Genomic DNA, 21,760 nt, shown 5'->3' with positions numbered 1-21,760 from the left:
ACTTTAAATTCCACAGTACATTATTGGTTATTACATATGAAAATGAACAATTTCGCAAATTGATATAATGCACTATAGATTCATTCCAATACCAGAAGCAGTGGACATCTTTTAGTTTAGGTCAACTTTGACTGCGAGAATTTAAACCTAAATTTCTAAAAGATGTCTAAATTCTTAAAAAATTAAAATAGAAAAAGAATAGCACAACTAATGGAAAAAGCCCAAAATTATAAATTCATAAAAAGACAATTTTAAAAAGGTTTGTTATATTTGAGTATATGCGAAACATGTTAAAAGGCTTATTTGAACATTAGTAAACTACTGTCACCTTAGACATACCTAACTACTATAATCAAAACATTTAAAAACTATTTATTTCAAAATCGTTGAAACCTTGGCCCATAATTTATTGAAAATCAAATAACAATCATTATAGACGATGACAGTGAATATCGTAAAATAAATGAAACATGTTCAAAACAGAAATTTTATAATCTATTAGAAATCAAGTATACTCCAAAAAAAATTCTAAAATTTGCCAAAAAATACGCCTCAAATTTGCAAAACGCAATATTGGTTCTATCTCTAAGTTATGAATTGCAGGTTATATATACAATTCATGCGTCCACAACTTTTTTCTGGGTTAAAGAAGAATTTAATTTCACGTGTAAAACGACGTTGCATATACGTGTTGAAAGAAATTGCATTTTGTATTTCATTGAATTCAATGTTTTGACTGTACTCGTATAATTATTTTTAGATTGTAAAGATAACTACATTTGAAGAACAGAGCATGTCGTTCTAATTATCACTTTTAAAAATTTCAAGTTTAAATGGATATTAAATTGAATAATTTAAATCGAATCAATGTTTCTTCATTTCCATAATAATCACAGTCAATTCATATGGTCTAGTGAGAAACTTTCTCATTACCAATCATATCCAATCAGAAAAATGGCATTGCTATCTTTTAGTTCGTTTCTGTGTGTGCTGTATTGTCGTTTGTTTGTTGTTGCGCTTTAGTGATTCTGTTGTTTCGTTATTTTCCTCTTATATTTGATGTGTTTCCCTCACTTTAAGTTTGTAACCCGGATTTGTTTTTTCTCAATCGATTAATGGTTTTCGAACAGCAGTATACTACTGTTGCATTTATTTATATACCAAATCGAAGTTTTGATATAATGTTATCACCATGGATAAACAAATATGACTTCATGTAATACCTACTATTTGCATTTAAACCAAATATAAGAGCGGTCAGGTTTTTATCAGGGAAATGTTATTTCATATTCAAGTTTTATCAATATATTTCGAAGAAAAGATATCGATGAATAATAAACATACGGGTGTTATATAGTTTCAAGAAGATCGTGTGGTTAACCATCCCTTCACGACTTTGTGTTATAGACAGAAAAACAAAGCACATAATCAAAGATGAAAACAAAGAGTACAAAAAAGACCATAGCATAAAACACAATTGCCAGATGCGTAAGTACTGAGGAACGCCAAATGTATATTACCAAACAAATATGGATTAAACAGCAGAGGTTAGTAATATACAGAGACAAACAAACAAACACTAGAATAACTACTTTTTCTTTAATTTTACCTTTTCTAAATATCGTAGACAAGATTCCAAACGACATAAAATTGTACAATTAAGGCTTGTTTCGTCGAACACAGATGATTTTCCATCCATCAGAGAATCTATCACTTCTGAGGTCATGTGCTGCAAATTATGGACATCGGCAAATATGCCGACATCAGACAACCCTTGATACAACAACATTGCTTCGTGTTCTGTAAAGAATACAATAATTTTACTTCTAATATAGCAGTAGTTTCATTCTACACTTAGAAAATATCAGCCACAAATATGAGAATGTACGTTAGTATATTATTAAGATCCGTAGACTCATTACTGAACCTTTGTTTTTTTAAGGAATATTAATTTTCAGTTATCTATATCTCAAAGAATATTGTAACAGTGAAAGTTTCAGCAATATTGACTAAATCATAAAGACGGCCAATTTTCTATTGAACAAGAAAACTGGCAATTTCCTTATGCTGTACTGTTATACCACTGTCCCAGGTTTAGTTGGGGTGTGTTGGCATCCCGCTGTTTAACCCCGCCACATTATGTATGTATGAGTCTGTTCCAAATGAGGAGCTTGTAATTCAGTGTTTGTCGTTTGTTTATGTGTTACATATTTGGTTTTCGTTAAAAAAAATTATATAAATAAGGCCGTTAGTTTTCTCGTCTGAATTGTTAGCAATGATAGAATTCCAAACCTCAGATTTGACAGCATAGCAATCACTACAGTTGAACTACTTCAAAAATTTGTTTAAATGTGACCAGGTTGTTTTGTACTTTTAGTATACAAACTGATTGATTATAACCAGAAGCAGTCATAATGCTTAAAATCAAGGCAACCAATTTTTTTCCAAATAGCGTTTTCATCTCTTAATAAACAACGCTCGTACGTGTTAAAACTGTGGGACAGTTGTTGTCCATTCCTTTGATGTGTTTTATCATTTGATTTTGCCATTTGATTAGGGACTTTCTGTTTTGAATTTTTCTCGGTGTTCAGTACTTTTGTGATTTTCCTTTTTACTTTTGTTGTCCATTTTCTGCTCCTAATTAGAAATATAATCTTTTTGTAATGGCAAAACTATGGTTAAATTGTAATAATTGCGTCCTTTCTCATGCGATCACATTTTAACTTTGTAAATTATATATGTATTTATAGGAGAAAATTTGAGAAATGTATAACACTGATTATAATAATAGGATAAATGTAATCTTACCTGTATCATTATCAAAGACTATGCAAACAGAAGACCACTTTAAATGAACGATAACAGAAATCAAAGTGATAGCTGCACCAGTCACGTTGTTAAACAATGGCTCCTGGTACTTATAATTCCCTTCAGGTAATGAACATTGGTTTGGAGCAGTGGTTGTCGTCATTAGGCAGTCATTAGGTCACGTTACCAGTGTGCTTAAATTTGTCAATTTATCCTTTCTCACATCAATTACAGGACATGTCGTCAAGGTATCATTATAATCAGAAAATAGAATATTTGCTGCAATCACTATATACTGCAAACTATAAATGATAGTATCACAGTTAATAATAAATTAAAATAGCAAACAATCTAAATTAGTTTTAATTTGATTGTGAAAACCAAATTCCACTCTACCCATTCGCAAAACAATGACAAACTCTAGTTTGCCCTATGGTTTCATCATATACACTTAAAATCAATCAGGCTTTCGTGCCAAAAGCTTTGAACCAAATAATGGGAGTTTAAGTGACAATTAAGAAATATCAGAAGAAAACCTAATTATCAGCAAGTCAATTAGGACATTGTAAAGGAAGAGTAAATTACCTCACTTAATATGGATATTTTTTTACTTTTATTGATTTTGTTTCATTTTATTAGCTATTAGTTTAAGTTAGAAAAAAATACGTTTTCAGCTACATAAAAGACATTTAAGCCATAAGGGATTATGTATATTGTTGTTGGCACAGCTGCATTATAAAATCTTTACATTAAGAAACTTTAAGACATAAAAGGCTATTCTATTCAAAAACATTAATTATAAAAGACAAAATATATTCTAAATAATGAATTATTCAGTATGATGATGTTCCCTGGTGCTGGAGTTTATTATGCAGTTCTTTATCTATTTTTTTGGGAAGCCGATTTAGCTAGCTATAAAAAAATGATTTCAGAAATACATGAACCAAGTTAAAAATATGCGAGGTGTTTTTCCACTGGTTTCGTTGATTGATAGCGTTCGATTTAAGGCCTTCTCTTTTTTTAATTTACCTTGGGGTTATTTATGCTATAATTAAATACTAAATACTATATGATTCAAATTTTGCGGTTTGCGATTTGGACAAAATGATTTCTAAATTTTTAGGAATTTTGGTCCTCAATGCTCTTCAACTTCGTTCGTTATTTGGCCTTTTTATTTAACTTTTTTGGATTTGAGCGTCACTGATGAGTCTTTTGTAGACGAAACGCGCGTCTGGCGTATATACAAAATTTAGTCCTGGTATCTATGATGAGTTTATTCTCCCAATTTACATATATGCATACACATTTGCTTCAATTTTCGATGTTCAGAAACCAACATCTTCGCACATGAACCACAACGTACAAAAACGTATCTGATTTAAGTCATAACAAAAAAGGATTTTAAATTTCTACAAACCCAGCGTACTTAAATGATAATAACAAATATAATATTCGAGGCTATAATAAATTTGTTCTTAAATTAGCAAATCAAAATTGAAATTCCCAATTACAAGACTTGCCAAAAGTAGTTTGCTTATTTTATTCAGCAGTTTTAGCTATTTATACATATTCTTTATCAGATAAAAATGTATTCTTTTTTCATAATTCATGAACGTTATTATTCAAATACACGCAATCTTTCAAATATCATCTCGTTCAATTTATGTAAAGCTCAATCTAGACCGACCTATTTTAATTAAAATATCAACCACAAGGATTATAAAGATGAAAAGAGGAGATCTAGAGATATGTAACCTTTAGGTATTATACTGATTAAGTCGATTTGGAAACCATCATCTGACAAAACCATTATTTTTTATATATCCAAGGTAACCAAGCGGTTAATTGCATGTAGTATAAACATTGCTGACGTTACAGCATAAATTCGAAGCTCTAGAAATGACCAGAATTTGCAAATTTAAGCTCGTTTGTGCTAATATGAAGGTTAAAAATCGTTTGCAAACATTGATCGAATAAGAAAATGAAGCCGAGTGCAAAAAATACTTGCAAAATTTCAGAAATAAGCGTTGTATCCCTGAAAAATAAATTTTACTTTTATTATTTCAATATGTTTAATGGCAGATGTCGTCAAATTTACTTTTTTCTTGTTTGGTTGTTGGGATATACAAGTACCCGGCCCCGTTCACTCTGTGTAGTATTTCTATTTTTATTCATTTGTTTAGCCTTTTTCAACAGATTTTAATAGTTCGTTCTTATGTTGTATTGTTACTTCACTCTCTAAGGTTAGGGGGCGTATTGAAATCCCGCTAACATATTTAGCCCCACACCGTTATGTTTGTATGTGCCTGTCCCAAGTCAGGAGCCTGCAATTCACGGGTTGTCGTTTGTTGATGTGTTACATATTTGTTTTTCAATTACTTTTGTACATCAATTAGGCCGTTAGTTTTCTCGTTTAAATCGTTTTAAATTTGTCATTTCGTGGCCTTTTATGGCTGATTATACGGTATGGGCTCTGCTCATTGTTGACGGCCGTACGGTGGCCTATATTTGTTAATTTTCGTTGTCATTTGGGCTCTTGTGGAGAGTTTTCTCATTGGTAATTAAACCACATCATCTTTTTAATACAAATCTTATTTTTGTTGTTAGGTTAAAAGACAAGAGACGACAGATTCTGATCCAAATGTGGAACTAATCGGGTAGCTCATATTCGTACAAACACGGTTATAAGTCTTATTCGGTTTGTCACGTTTGAAAACAGGTGACAGGATTGTAGTAACGACATTTGGAATGCATCCGTTATCATTTGTGAAACAAATATTTTATAACGGTCAATCAATTCGACTGCACCACTCAAGAAAGGAAATACAAGCCATGGAATATCGTATCAACTGGAAAAGTAGGGCAAATGCATTCATCATAGATTGTGACATTTAATAAGTTTGTGCCATGTCATTAGAATGACTACATACACCACAGCACAATAAGGACTGTCCATGAATATATATTTACATTTTTTCATTTAAATACAAATACTTAATCGAATTGTCTGAAAAAATAACTTAACATTCATTTTGTTTACGAATGTATCTATCATTCATCTTTGAAATTTTGGCAGTGATTTTAATTTTTCTATATTCTATACATGAGGCTGTTACAACGACAGCAAAGCGTATTTATAAACATTCATTTTGTCCTGGCAATATCACAAAAACCATAAATGATGAACGATGAAAGTGAAAATCGTCAATATCAAATTCGACCTCTATTTTGTCATCAGTACCAACATATTAAAATTTGAAAAGCTTAGGTTGAATGGTTCATAGGTAAATGAAACAAGATGAATGGAAACGCCATTTAAAGTTCTTTCGAGAACCCTTATTCCTGAACTGTAAAAGTCAAAATCAACATTATTCAACTTGATCCTTTTTTTGTCATCAGTAACAACATATTAAAATTTGCAAAGCTTTGGTGGAACAGTTTATGAGTAAATGCACAGACACGACTGGAAACACCATTTTTCAATCTTTCAAGAACCCTAATAGTCAACATCGTCAATATTAAACTTGACCTCCATTTTGTCATCAGTAACAACATATTACAATTTGGGAAGCTTTGGTTGAACAGTTCATGCGCAAATGCACGGACACGACCGGACACGCCATTTTTTCAATCTTTAAAGAACTATAACTCCTGAACGGTAAAAGTCAAAATCGTCATTATTGAATTTGAACTTCATTTTTTTGTCAGTAACAACATAATAAAATTTTAAAAGCTTTGATTGAACGGTTTATGAGTAAATGCACGGACAACATTTGGTTGACGACCGCCCAACCAGCCGCCCGACCGCCCAACCACCGTACATACCTAAATCAATAAACGACATTTTTGTCACAAAAATCCGGTTAAAATTTTAATTTTTCGACTGTAAGTAAATGTTTAATAGAAGGAAAAATAACAAAACATTCGAAATCATAGGAAAACTGAAAGTCCGTCATCAAAAAGCAAAACTCGTCCTGAATATGCATGAAATATTTGCCACTGGACGTTAAGGAACCAACAGTCAATCAATCAATCAAATAGCAAAATGAAAAGCTCATACACGTCATATGAATAGAGAACATCTGTCATAAAACTGACTTTTTAAAGGCGTTTCCTTATGCATGAAATGGTGAATTAAACATGGTTTTAATCGATACCACATGCGCATGATCCTGTCGAAAGTATGTTTCATCGTTAGTTGTGTTATGAAGATGTATTTGCGTTATTTATTCTATAGAAAATTAAATGCAGATTTTCTCAAGGTTGTAGATAACACATTGTTTGCAAGTTAGAAGTCTGCTGTATATACAAAATTTAGTCCTGGTATCTAATTATTAGTCAGTATCTTTTGTGCTGACATGAATTATCACTGGATATGTTGTTGTTTTTTATAAATTAACTGTTTACAAATTTTTTGAATTTTGAAATTCTAAGTCTTTTCTACCATTTTGTCTACATCCGGCATAGATTACCTTAGCTGCATTTGGCAAAACGTTTAGGAATTTTGGTCCCCAATGCTCTTCAATTTCGTACTTTATTTGGCATTTTTTATAACTTTTTTGGATTCGTTCGTCTTTTGTAAATGAACCGCGCGTCTGGCGTATATACAAACCTAGTCCTGGTATCTATGATGAGTTTATTTGTACTATTGAAAGACATAAGCCGACCACAAAGTTAGTTGTAAACAGAGTCCATTATTCGATCATTCGGTTCTTAAAATAATTTTTGTATACCAAATTTAGTGCAAAAGTTGTTGTTGCAAATGCTATACTAGTAATGTACATTTTTATGAATAAATACATCAGGACGAACAATGATCGTTTAAATTTTTGAACCTAATATTAATCATTTTTCTAAATAGATTCTCAAACTCGTTGTATGAATTAAACTGCTTTTGATTCATGCTCATATGATACCCTTTCATGTAAAAATATCTAAAACAATCTTTACGATCTATCTTTACATATATCTTGACAGGATTTTACATAGTAAGGGTTGGTTTAAATTCCATCAGATAAAAAATGTTTAAGGAACTTCAAATGTCCTATAAATTTCCCAAACTAATATGCTCCGACAAATGATCAAATTTTGTTATTTCTAAAATCTAAAAAAGACAAAATATTCCTTCCGGAAATAATGATTTTGTTCTCTAACATGTTTTTCGCTTGATTCCTAAACAATTATTGCACAGATCTGAACGCGAACATAAAAAAAGTCTGTGTCCATAGGTATGAACATAAAACCTCAATTCTTTATTCATATTTTAATCTAAAAAAACGGAACATTTAATCTTTACACATAAAGCACACACGTTTTGTGAGGTTCATCCAAATTTTAAACACTATTTTGTTGTTGAGATTTCTGATTTTCTTGAAATTTGACTTTTATAACATGTATAATGCTAACTTTATATTTGATTCAATTTTTTTTATGTTAGTTCTTTATAAATGAGAGACCTACCATATTTAGTATCATCAGCTTGAATTAAAATGTTCAAATTGAGAAATTATAGGCTTGATTGTACGATTGTTTCAGTGGTGATCCAAACCAATTTCTATTTAACAGGTTTTAAGTTTCATAGACAAAACTCAAAACAAATACTATCTAAATTTGCCTGTATTTCCTTTCAGAATCGTAGTTTAACCTTACGCATACATACTATATAATTCATAATCACTTTAATGTTAAAGTGTTTTACGTATTGTATTATAGAGAAACTACATTAGTCTATTTGTCTTGAGCCTAGCTCGTTTTTCTTTGAGCAAATACGATATATTTAAACTAAACGTACTTTGTTTGTGGTCAGATAAAAAAAAATCATACATCTATTTGATGACTATTGAATGAATTATATCTGTTATTTCCAAAACCTTAATCACAGATATTTTCGAAGGTTATAATTACATTGCTGGAGAATGCATTTTTGTATCATACACACATATCTGTGTTTATTAATTTTACACATTTTCGAATAGCCATTGTAAATAATAAGATTTTTGTCATCGTCTGGCATTCATCTACAGATTAAAAAACCCTAAGTTATCACTATAACATGTCAAAACTCTTTGATCTCCGTCTTCAACGTTCTATTATATTTCATTTAATCAACAAAAATACTGATAACATTAACCAAATATTCTCGGGATTTTTTTCATAGAGTGGAGGATCAGAGATAAAACGAATTAAACAATAAATCGGAAAAGTCAACATTATTAAGCGTTTTTGCATTTTAAAATAAATAATACTTTCAGTTGTCAGTTTATTTTCGATCATGCATTTGAATGTCTCTCTTGTATCTTTTGCCCCTTCTTTTATAAAGGATAATATGAATCAGCGAAAATACTGTACAGAATAAATTATCACAAACACAGTTATAATAATGCACTAAAAGATTTGGAGGTGCAACTGGATCCACGTGCAAAAAGACTTCTGAGAACAAATGTAACAACACAAGGACACACATATGTACACCGTGTTGGTACTGACATATAGTGACTGGTTATAAATCACTAAAATGAAAAGGGTACATTGTTTTGAAAACAGGATAAACGATGCTCGCTTCGGTCGAAATCTATCTCACGTAATTCGTTTATTGATTAAAACTAATGTTAACGACCACACACAAGAATAAAAAAATTGCTCGTTCAAGGTTCATGATATATTCCCAGGATATTTATTTGAAATAGGCAAATCTTACGACCCTTATCGTTGCTATTGAGTGATTCCTTTAATTTCCGAGTTTGATTCAATTGTCATTGTCATTGTCAAACGACAATGTTTTAATATATAGCGAATATCATATGGTGATTTTTAAGTCACGCCTGTCTTAAATCGAGATTCCAATATAATCATTGAACTCGAATTATGCTAGTTGAGTGTTGATAAAGAGTGTTATATTGAAAAAAGCAATAGCATGTACACTTAATTATGCTCTTCAACTTCATACTTACATTGTAATTTGGCATTTTTAACTTTTGGATTCGAGCGTCACTGGTGAGTCTTTTGTAGACGAAACGCGCGTCTAGTAAAACACAAAATTTAATCCTGATATTTATCAAATTTATTTATATACATCAAGTGTTACTATTATTTCTCACGTGACATAATGTAAACATTTACAAGGGGATCGATGAAGCCCTTATTTCAGTGACTGATATCGGTTACGTGACGTCATACAAATTAGGGGATAAAGCATTTGCAACACTGTTGTTTGATATATTATGATTGACATCAATTGTATTAAACATACAATATACTTGTATTTTCTGCTTAGTATAAAATAAAAAAAAAGGAAAATAGTTTTATTCCTATATTTCTTAAAATATATTAATATTTTTTCAGGTTTTGTTTTAAAGTCTTGTACATAAGAAAAAAAAAGGCAAACAAAGACAACAGTAGTATATACCGCTGCTCAAAACTCATAAATCCATGGACAAAAAAACAAAATCGGGGTAACAAACTGAAACCGAGGGAAACGCATTAAACATAAGAGGAGAACAACGACATAACACTAAAATGTAACACACACAAAAACGGACCCAGCATTAGACAAAATCACACGATAATAACAAATATAACATCAAAACCAAATACATGAATTTCGGATAGACAAGTACGGTGACACGTCTTATCGCAATGTGAATTTACTCAAAAATAAGAGAAAAAAAGACTCAACGTAAATATATGTAATACACACAGAAAAGAACTATAATATAACAATGGCCATATTCCTGACTTGGTACAGGGCATTTTTAAAGGAAAAAAATGGTGGGTTGAACCTGGTTTTGTGGCCTGCCAAACCTCGCACTTTTATGGCCATGTGAAACATAACATCCAAAATGACAACACACCACCACAGGACTACAATATAAATAAATTTGGAGAACACAATTGACAAAGAATCACACGAACAACAACCATTAAAAGGCAACAAGTTCAAAATTTTAATACGCCAGAAGAAGTGCATTTTGTCCACACAAGACCTACTAGTGACGCCCAGAAACAAAAGTTTGAAAGCCGAAACAAGTACACGTTACAATTTTATACGTCCAAAACGATATTTTGAATTAAGTTAAATCAGGAACGCTCGTATATTGGAAAACCAAGGCTTATAATATCATATACGTCGAAAATCTACTAAGGACTTAAATACCCCTACCGGAAAATCAATTATAGCTGAGTTATAACATTAAAACAAATCTTAGATCTATATTGTCTGTTTGCTATGTCGTAAACATGTCATACGTTTACGATCAATGTCTAAACATAAATATTGGCCCTTTTTTAAGCACTTTTATCACAATGAGTAAATATAGTTTCATTTCAATCGAAATAATTTTTCAATGATATGTTATACTGCTATTAATGTTCAATGTCGTTGAAACAGTCATCTATTTAAATTGAATACCACCAAATTTAAGAGGGGGTCCTTTTACTTCTTTAGTGGTAGTCAGTTTGATGTATGTTTAAATTTCAAATCTTTGTAGAAGTTGTTAATTGCTGGCCAAATGCTTTAATCGGTGTATAAAATATATTTCAAAGGGAAATAAGTTTTTCGTTTTATAGAATATTGTAGTATATTCAAATCTAAAAAAAACCATCTCCTCAATCAACGGCTTTGTTGATTGTATTAGAACGAGGATGCTGTTTTTCTCCTTTAGAAGTTCAACATTCCTTGAAAGTTTTATTTCAAAAAATTTTCGCTTTCAAACCTCTCTTTCTGGACACCTGGTCTTTATTGGAATTGTGTTGCATAATCTTTAGAGTATTCATACTTTTATAAGTTTAAGTTTATACGTTGAATTGTAGCCAGTTCTTCTATGTTGCTATAGATTATCATATATATATATTCAGAGCTGTAAAATTACTGTTTACAAAACTTCTTGAGTTTTTGAAATACTAAGACTTTTATACATCAGGTATAGATAAGTTTAGCTGTATTTGGCAAAAATTTTTAGATTTTTTTATCCTCTTGGCTTTTCAACCTCGTACTGAATTTGGCATTTTTAGCATTTGTTGATTCGAGCTGAGTGAGTTTTTTGTAGACAGAACGCCCGTCTGGGGCAAATATAAATTTCAAATCCTGGTATTTATGATGAATTTATTTAAGAAGAGAACAGCTTCAGTAAATAGTATAAAAATTTATTCATATTGAAACGCATGTAATAAAATATTCGAAATATCAACAGTAGTACTTGAAACTATATGTTACATCGCTGTATCTAAAAGTCAAAGGAATTCAAGTTATAATTAATGGTTTCAGTAATATTCATCAAAACCATTCAGTTTATACGACCAACCTTCAAATAACATCTCTCTCTCTCTCTCTCTCTCTCTCTCTCCAAACACACAAACACACATACATACATAAAGATATTACACATTCTATGATACATCATATTTTTAACAAATTATCATGACGAAAAACTTAACATCTTTAGATATAAATGCAATTACATTTATTGTAAAATTCTCGATTACCAATAAGGGGAGACAACATGGACGCATATTTCATAATGAACATGTTACATGTAAAAATAATGTTCTCGTTAAACCAGTTATTCCATCATAGTATTATACATCAATGCAAAACCAAGAATAATTTTATCATTTCTGTTACAAGTTGATAATACTGTATATTAATTATTATTTGTTAAATCCTAATTTTCGCGGATCTCTATGGTACAGGGAAACCGCGGATTTCAATGTTCAACAAATTGAAAATTTGCAGTATGAATAAATGATGATTATTGGAAAACCATGAAATCAAACATCATCGAAAATTGTAAACCACGAAAATAAATGAATCTATAGTATTTTCAGAGAAAGTATTCCAAGTAAAATATTTATAATATAATTATAATAATTGGAACAAATACAACAGATTACTTACCAGCAATATGGTTTTTCACCTTGTCTGTTTGTGAATTTAACTTACATTTGTATGTTGATAGAAAAAGAAAATATGTATATGCCAATGCAACATTACTTTTAATCTTGCTATCTATAATGAGTGTATGTGTGGAGAAGTTACAATTCTTTTTTAATGTACTAAGATTTCAGATAAAAAAAAATGTTCACACGTATCACGTTGCAATCACAGTAACCAACATTATGATATATTAAAATCGAATACTGCAAATTGAAATAAACAACCACGCAATACACATATGATTCGTTGTGAAGAAATTGTCGTCTTGAACATTTGAATCGCTTAGTTTATCTTGTTCTCAAACGACAACAAAATCAAAACTTGAATATGTTTTTTTATTTTTTTTTATTGTCTTAATGTAACTTGTAGTGTTGTCGGCTGTCAAGATGGTTAATTGCTGGCTTCACAACTTGCGAAAAGGAATGAAGGTGGCATAGTGGTTATAATAACTGCAAGAATTAGGCAAGAAAAGAGCAAATATCTAAGACATTAATGTGAAAATGAAAAATCTAAAACGACTTTTGCATTCCACTTCTTATGTAGTATCAGATGCATGTATTTATCTCTAATTCATATATTATAATGGATTATGAAAATGCAAGCCATAGTGACTTCAAATTTTTAACTTAATAAATTAAAGTGTTCAAACTATGTTTTACTATTCCTTGATAGGTTAACATATTTGACAAGCATTGTTTTAAAAGGATAAAAAACTATAGTTTTTAATTCCAGCGCCAAAAAAAATGCTCTTTTTCTACCTGATCCTTTAGGGGTTTTCTGGTCTTAATTTCTGTTTTAAACACAATTTTGGTCAATTCAATCCTAACAACATAATTTTTTTTTCTATGAATCAAAATAATATTAGTAAACATCAAATGCTTTGAAAGGATTTCTAACAAAACATTAGTGCGTCTTATACTAATTGTTTGATTTGTGATTTCTTTAGAAGTAACTGGACCTTTTGTTGATCTATGCTTATTTTCATATCTTTTTTTCAGAATTGCCATGCATTGTCATTCGGATGTATGACTTTCCCGTCAGCACATTCCATATGGTAACAATATTTTTCTCCTCGTAATTATACCGTAATGCAAACCAGGTCACTGTGTTTTTCAATATATCTACTCCAAAAGAACATGGAAATCTAATAAGTCAACATTTCTCTTCGCTTTGCTTCAGGTATTCAATATGGTAATGTATATGGTTTTCTTCAGTAAGATATAAATTCGTCTAATTTTGGTATTGTGCTAACGTGTCTTATTGTTTGAGGTTTTTCTTTTGCCTTTCCGATCTTTTCTCTCCATTTACAGTATGTCTGCTTTAAAAACTCAATAAACAGGGTAAATGAAGCCACGAAAATGCCAATCCCTATCATATAAAATGCACTTTGGACATCTATAAGTGTTATAGCTTTAGGCTCTTTAAGAAGAGACCCTTTACAAAATCCAGGTTTGGGCCAATGTCTCAACTTCCATATCTGAAGTAATCCACTCTCATGTATTGAAATAATCCTAGAAAAATAAGTACAATGTTTTAATGAAAAAATACTTTATAAAAAAACCAGCATTGCAATATAAAAAGAAAGCATTCGATTAAGATTATGTGTACATGTATCATAAACATACATGTATGCACTTATATATTGATTTCCTAGGTTGGAAATTTTCACTCTGTGTTTTTACTATGCTGAATTAATTTCAAGTTACAATAAAATTGAGAATGGAAATGGGGAATGTGTCAAAGAGACAACAACCCGACCAAATAAAAAAACTACAGTAGAAGGTCACCAACAGATCTTCAATGTAGCGAGAAATTCCCGCACCCGGAGGCGTCCTTACAAGTTCGTAATTGTTATTAATTTTTTTTAAGTACAATGATTGTTTTTATCCATTTCAGACTTTTTTTTTAAATTCTGTTTACGTTTTCTGTACAATAATGAAACAACAAATGGGTGATTTGTTAACACATTCAAAGACAAGTTAACAAAAAAGTTATGAAGTATAATATCGAGTTCAGGAATAATGACTTATACAAGTAGAGTTCTTTAGATATTGTTTTTAATGATATGTTGTAATATTAAATGGTTTACTAAAACACATCCATTCTATATATTAACACATTTTTTATTTTTAGGGTCTTTAAATAGAACCCTACACTGATTTGATAAACTCTTGAAACATACATACTGTTATACAAAATACCATCATATATAATGTGCATACAGTCACGCAACTTGTATGCCATTGTTTTCAAGTGACAAAGGAATTTAAAAAATATCAAATCGCACTCAATTTATTTGCTGTTTTGATTGGTGCGTTTATATTTGAAGTCGTAAACTTTATATTCCTGCAATAATTGCTACTATTTTACATTTTACTTTTAACTAAGCATTGAAGTTTTATTACCTTTCACCCATGAAGATTTAAATTACTTACTCATCTGAAAACATCTTGGTAAATGGTGAATTATTTGGTAGAGCTATTGCGTACTGTAATTGGAGGATTTCAGCTAATGTCATCGCTAAGTCACAATTATTAACCATAATCATATCAAAGTAAGTTTTGTCTCCAATGTACGCATAGTCTCCTTCAATAACCTTTTCTATTTGTACATTTCCTAAAACACTCAGAACTCTATTATCAGTTTGATTATATCCCACAATTCCGTTCCAAAGCGTCTGATACTCCGGAAGCGTCGATGTCTTTAAGGGAAAAGGGAAAAACAATCTTGAAATAATATCAGTGTCATATATTTTAACTATTTCAACATTTTAATATTCAATCACTACTGTTCATTATTGTCTGCAGATTACTTTAATACGTATTTTTTTGCCATTTTTATTGGACACATTTTTACACTTAATATCAAAGGAAATCATAAACTGGTAAAATATGAACACGATAGAAGAAACTCGATGACAGTTTTGGTAATATTTTTATTGTTTATACTACTTCGATTGACGATTTTGATGATCCAAATTTTTGGAATACTTTCAAACAAAATATATATAAAGCCCTTAATTTATTGTTTTGAATTGTATTCTCTTTTTAGTGAATCAAAAGTATTGACATTTTGAATTCTAATCCATTTTGTTTCGTTTTTTAGTTAAAACTTTCCAGTTTAATTCTTTTTTTAGGGTTAAATCATGCAGTGCTTCATTAAAAGATTCATTAACGAACTGAAACGTGTCACAATACTTATTCGAATGAATCCATTTTGCAAAAATAATTGCATCCATTCAATATTGATGTTATATCATAATTTCAACGAAGATATTTATGTAAACATTAAACTTTCCTATCGCTCATCTGAAATACTATGTGAATTAATAACGAGTAACGAATCGTAACAGTTTTAATTTCGCAGACACGGTCAGAGATCATGTCAATTGATTTTTGAAATATTTGCTTCGGAAAATCGACAAAAGGAAGAAACACTACTAGAAAGGGTTAATAGATCCATTTAATAAATAAATCAAGGGCAAAATTGACCCAGTCACACTAAAATTTATTAATTTTTAACACTGATTTGAGACCTGTAACACCCCAGTCGCATACAAATGGCTGGCCTTTTCATGTTCGGTTTGGTCATAAAGCTCTTAAATTGTTTCGTTACTTATAAATCATTGGCTTTAAAGCGTTCATGATGAAGGTAAACGCAGAGAGGCGTGTTGTTTTCATCTATGTACTGCTTCATTATGTTTTTGCTTTTCCCTCTGTAGCCTGTAATTCATTGGTTGTCGTTGGTAGTTAATAGTTATTCTACAATATTCGTAAGTTAAAAGGAATTTCACGAAATTTAACGTTTGATGAATGCCAATTGCAAAATTGATTAGAGTATTACTAAAATTAAATATCCTAATTAAGAGCCGGTTAAATTGACATTTGTCATGTGTCTCATTTTCTGATATATACTTTCTTATTGCGAATCTTTATCCAGTTTGTACATTATTTGAAAACGATTTAGATAAGAGTTAATATACTGCGTGTTAGTGTAATGACCCTTGTTTACCGTATACTTTTATTCACATTTTGATATAAAATGAAATTAACACAAAGCTTTAATTTTACCTTGAAAATATGTTCGAATACAGATCCTCCTTGGGTTCCCCATTCATATTTATCCTGTGCAACAAGCCCTGACAGGTCTGTGAAAGGAAGTTTGTCTTTTGTCACTGTCAGAAAAGCAATTAGATTACCACTGTAGGTAGCCATCATAATTATACAGAATATCCACCAAAAGCTTAAAAGAGTACGACCGGATGACGAATCTGCCATATGTTCTCCACCTATTAATATAAAAAAGTAGACTTACATGTAGTTTATAATCAACCGAGGGTTAAGGTAATGCTAGTCTGTTGATTGTTTTTTTTTCAACTCCTTTTACTAACTTTTTGATCGTTACTTTATCTTTTTATGGACTAAACAAGGATATTCTGTAAAGAAAAATGCTGTGGAAATGAAGTCAGCATTTGGTGGTACTTTTACAAATACCAGAGGTACACATGAATTCGACAGAGCTGTACAGATGTTCAAATCACGTAAATTTATAAAGTAAGACAAATACAAATATTTGACAAAAACTGATTCAATTTCATGAATGCTAAGAAGAATGAGATCGATTGCGTCGACAAATGTAAGTGTTCTAACTCCAATATCAGGGTTTCCGCTGGCGGTCGCCATTTTCGCAATTTGCGAAAAAATAACAATTGTGGCGATTAAAATTTGTCATTGGCGAAAGAATTTGGCGAAAGAAATATATAACGATGTATTTTCGGCCATCTTGGTTATTTACTTTTTTGGGGGTTTCTCTGACTTTACCGATCAGACAATACTCGGAATTCACCTTGAACTCGTTAAGATTTTGACCGAAAATCAATAATCGGCTGATTGCATTCATATCTATCGACATCAAAGGACTAATTAATAAAGGTGTTGATTGTATGATATGACAAAATGATATAGTTAAATGGCTTCTGTCATATGTCACAAAAAGGTTTCTTAACCACTTTGCGACGCACGTGTTTAAAGCAAATTTTTTACGCTTCCTCGCCTTCTTTTGTATGATAGTCCAGAAAAGAAAATTGCTGTTATGACGAAAAATGTTCAAAAGCAGGAAAGGTCTCTGATTTAAAACTTTATCATTTAACTTTCATATAGATTATTGATTTGAGTGGGTACTTCAAAGTCGTTTCAGTGATACACGTGTTTCAAGCATATACTTTTACTTATTTCCGATGGTCTAGAAAAGAAAACTGTCGTTATGAAGAAATCTATTCAAAAGGTTGGCACAAGAGTAACCCTTCAATGTAATGACTACACCTTACACGAGGTATCAATTCCAAGTGATAAGATGCTTCGTTTTGTTGTAAAAACCACTTCTTACTTAGTGTGTGTGTGTGGGGGGGGGGGGCTGAAAAAAAGGAAAATTTTAAAAGAAAAATATATTTGTATTACTTGGCGAAAAAAATAATAAAGTGGCGAAAAATATACTGTTTTGACGAAAGAAGTGGCGAAAAAAATAATTGACCCAGGGGAAACCCTGTCCAATATGCACAATACTTATGTTTGAACAATTTATATTTTTCATGCGAATAATTCACATTACCAAAGTTATTGTATATATATATATATATATATATAAGTACGTCTGAGTAAGTGACAACCCTACAACAGATGTATCCATCGGATCGCCATCAATGATGGTGATACATGGCTGTGTACATAATGTATATATACAACTCGTCTAAACATCAACCCAACAATGTTAGATCTGTAAATTTGCTTTCGCAAATTTTTGGTTCTTCCCTCGCCGGGATTCGAACCCATGCTACTGTGATATCGTGGCACCAAATCGCCTGCACTGCAGCCGTCCCGCTAGACCACACGACCACCTGGGCTCTCAAAAAAAGAGCTTTCGGTGGGCATGTGTTACTTTTCCACGTCAGTTTTAATCTAGCGGCGTACTACAGTACATGATATATAAGGCATGAAGATGTTATTGTTACAGATCAGCTAAATTATCTATAGTAAAGGATCCTACAAATCAATGTAAGATACAGTCACAGAAAATAATTATATTCATAAGTACGTCTGAGTAAGTGACAACCCTACAACAGATGTATCCATCGGATCGCCATCAATGATGGTGATACATGGCTGTGTACATAATGTATATATACAACTCGTCTAAACATCAACCCAACAATGTTAGATCTGTAAATTTGCTTTCGCAAATTTTTAGAACCAAAAATTTGCGAAAGCAAATTTACAGATCTAACATTGTTGGGTTGATGTTTAGACGAGTTGTATATATACATTATGTACACAGCCATGTATCACCATCATTGATGGCGATCCGATGGATACATCTGTTGTAGGGTTGTCACTAACTCAGACGTACTTATGAATATAATTATTTTCTGTGACTGTATCTTACATTGATTTGTAGGATCCTTTACTATAGATAATTTAGCTGATCTGTAACAATAACATCTTCATGCCTTATATATCATGTACTGTAGTACGCCGCTAGATTAAAACTGACGTGGAAAAGTAACACATGCCCACCGAAAGCTCTTTTTTTGAGAGCCCAGGTGGTCGTGTGGTCTAGCGGGACGGCTGCAGTGCAGGCGATTTGGTGCCACGATATCACAGTAGCATGGGTTCGAATCCCGGCGAGGGAAGAACCAAAAATTTGCGAAAGCAAATTTACAGATCTAACATTGTTGGGTTGATGTTTATATATATATATATATATATATATATTATGTTAGGTCAATCAATGAATGAAAGATGATGCTGTTGGTAAGTTAGTTTGTTTGATATTCTGTAACTCGAGAATATGAAAAATGTCACAAACATCGTCGTTTTATTTTTTAAACATTTGCCTTCGTCATTTCCTAGTCATTATGTAAAAATTCGAAAATAACTCATTTTCTTGTTTGCCGTGTGAAGCACAATAATATCGGTATTTAAATTGGATCAGTTTAGGTATCTATGATGAGTTTATTTACTCTTCTAAAACACATAAGGTTATCTGCCGTTCTTTATTGGTTCTTGTTTGAAAAGTTGTTTGAGAAATATGTTGACTTTGATTCTATTTTCTGTCTATGTTGTTTTTAACTTATACATTCTGATTTTATTGTTGCATAAAAGTATATGTTTTTTTTAAATTATAGTTGCATATAGTCTTTCGAAAACTAATTTTAATGCAATATCTGCTAAAAATAAAACACACGAAAAGTTACCTTGTGTTAACAGAGCACCATACATATACCAAAACGAGTCCGAAAAATGATGCAGTCCTCGAACTTTGCTTCTATCCTCTACTTTTCTATAGTATGGATTGTACTTTTCGAAGAAAAACAGAAAGAACGAACAAATTGGCAAGGAAACAAATATACATAACAAGACAGTAGTACTGAAAGGATCTATCAGTGTTCTCCATTTGGTTAAGTTCGGATCAGGTTTTTTCATTAAAATAGCAGAGGATTCATAGAAATATGGATATGTAAAATCTATAACTCGTTCTCTATCTGTCTGTATTGACAAGGGGGCAGCCACTATATCTACATCCTGAAATAATAGCAAACATGAGAATAGGTAGCTTAATATTTAACAGTATTCGTATAAACATTCAGATTGTTTAAATTTTTTGAAACAAAAATTATCTTTGCAAATGAATTACTCGTGTGAAGACAACATACCTTGATTTCATAGAAGTGTATACTTTTGCAATTGTTGGACTTAGCTTATCACATTTGCCGTAAAACTATGTTAAAAATATAGATATTAAAATACAGCATTCCATTTGATGACGGTCTCGCAGCATCTTTAAATCTCCGAAAACTTTATTGATGGTGATAAAATTTAGAATTTTCTCACAGTCCCAGAATTCAAAATCTGGTATTTTATTGAGGTAAATGTTGTCTTTGGTGTATATTTGATGTGTTTTGTTTCACCTTGTTCGTGCTTTTGATCTGTATTTGTTTTAATCCTGGCTATTTTTTGTCATATTACTTCAAATAATATTTTAACAATGTTTAAGTAATATGTTTGGTTTCTTAAGTGATATTACATAATTGTTTTGTCATTTCGTGTAATGTTTTCTACTTGTTCATGTGTAGTGATGACCATTTAAAATCAACGTCGTTTGTGTCTTAAACCTTTGGTCATAAAGCATTTGTTGACTTGTACTACAAAACACGTGACATGTGAACTTTTACAAAAATAAAACTTAATGGGAAAAGGCAGTACTTACCCGTCGTTGAAGTTGTCCTACCAAACCTGTCCATGATTTATTCTTCCCCTCTATACCCCACTGACCATCAGATGGAGCTGTCATTTCATACCTGAAACAACATTTAACAGTACAAAATACTGATTACCAAAATTGAAAATAAGTATCAATCTGTTAGAAAACATTGTCATACAAGTTAAACGTTTAGCTGGCCATAAAACCAGGCTTAACTCATAATTTGTTTCATAAGGAAAAACCTCTAACAAGTCCGGAATATGATTTTTTTTTCCATTCGTTTGATGTGATTGACCATTGTTATGGGTCTTGTGTGAATCTTTTTTTGTACCTCTAATTCAGATCATGGTCCATAGTATTTTAACATTGATAAATCGATACAAAGACAAACAATTTTCAGATATAACGATATTTTTCATTTAATTCTTAGTTCTAACTGACCTTTGAATATAAAAACTTACGTAAAGTTGAGTCCATGTGCAAGCTCCTGTAATAGGTCTATGGTGAACCCTGTATAGTTATGTGTTTCATTATCTAGGACGACAAATGGATTCCACTACAAAAGTACATTTCAGAATTGTTTCAATAAGAATGACGACTTCAAACTAATACTGCCATTATATTATTATTCGTAGGATACCAATTTTCGTTGTTTTTGTTAGTACAGGGGAACCACGAATTTAAATGTTCAACGAATCACGAATTTGCTATTTGGACTGACAAAACCACGAAATCAAATATCCACAAAAATTGCAAGATTTCCTC

General features: G+C 31.2%; 1 protein-coding gene across 2 annotated transcripts in view; it reads right to left on the bottom strand.

Annotated features, from left to right (window-relative positions):
• Window positions 1-11,913: 11,913 nt before the first annotated feature.
• Window positions 11,914-21,760, bottom strand: part of LOC134711446 (glutamate receptor ionotropic, kainate glr-3-like) — a 96,387-nt gene continuing 86,540 nt past the window's right edge. For both annotated transcript variants that reach the window (XM_063572039.1, XM_063572040.1), the window contains exons 8-13: window positions 21,457-21,551; window positions 21,002-21,092; window positions 19,989-20,316; window positions 16,810-17,027; window positions 15,175-15,440; window positions 11,914-14,250 (exon numbers count right to left, since the gene is read on the bottom strand). In XM_063572039.1, the coding sequence (XP_063428109.1) occupies window positions 13,950-14,250; window positions 15,175-15,440; window positions 16,810-17,027; window positions 19,989-20,316; window positions 21,002-21,092; window positions 21,457-21,551 (1,299 nt within the window). In that variant the 3' untranslated portion in view covers window positions 11,914-13,949. The remainder of the gene's footprint in view (window positions 14,251-15,174; window positions 15,441-16,809; window positions 17,028-19,988; window positions 20,317-21,001; window positions 21,093-21,456; window positions 21,552-21,760) is intronic.

The sequence above is a fragment of the Mytilus trossulus genome, chromosome 3 (assembly GCF_036588685.1).
Source record: "Mytilus trossulus isolate FHL-02 chromosome 3, PNRI_Mtr1.1.1.hap1, whole genome shotgun sequence".
NCBI classification, from domain to species: Eukaryota; Metazoa; Mollusca; class Bivalvia; order Mytilida; family Mytilidae; genus Mytilus; species Mytilus trossulus.
Note: the sequence above shows the minus strand (reverse complement) of the source record. Positions and strands in the feature narration are given on the sequence as shown.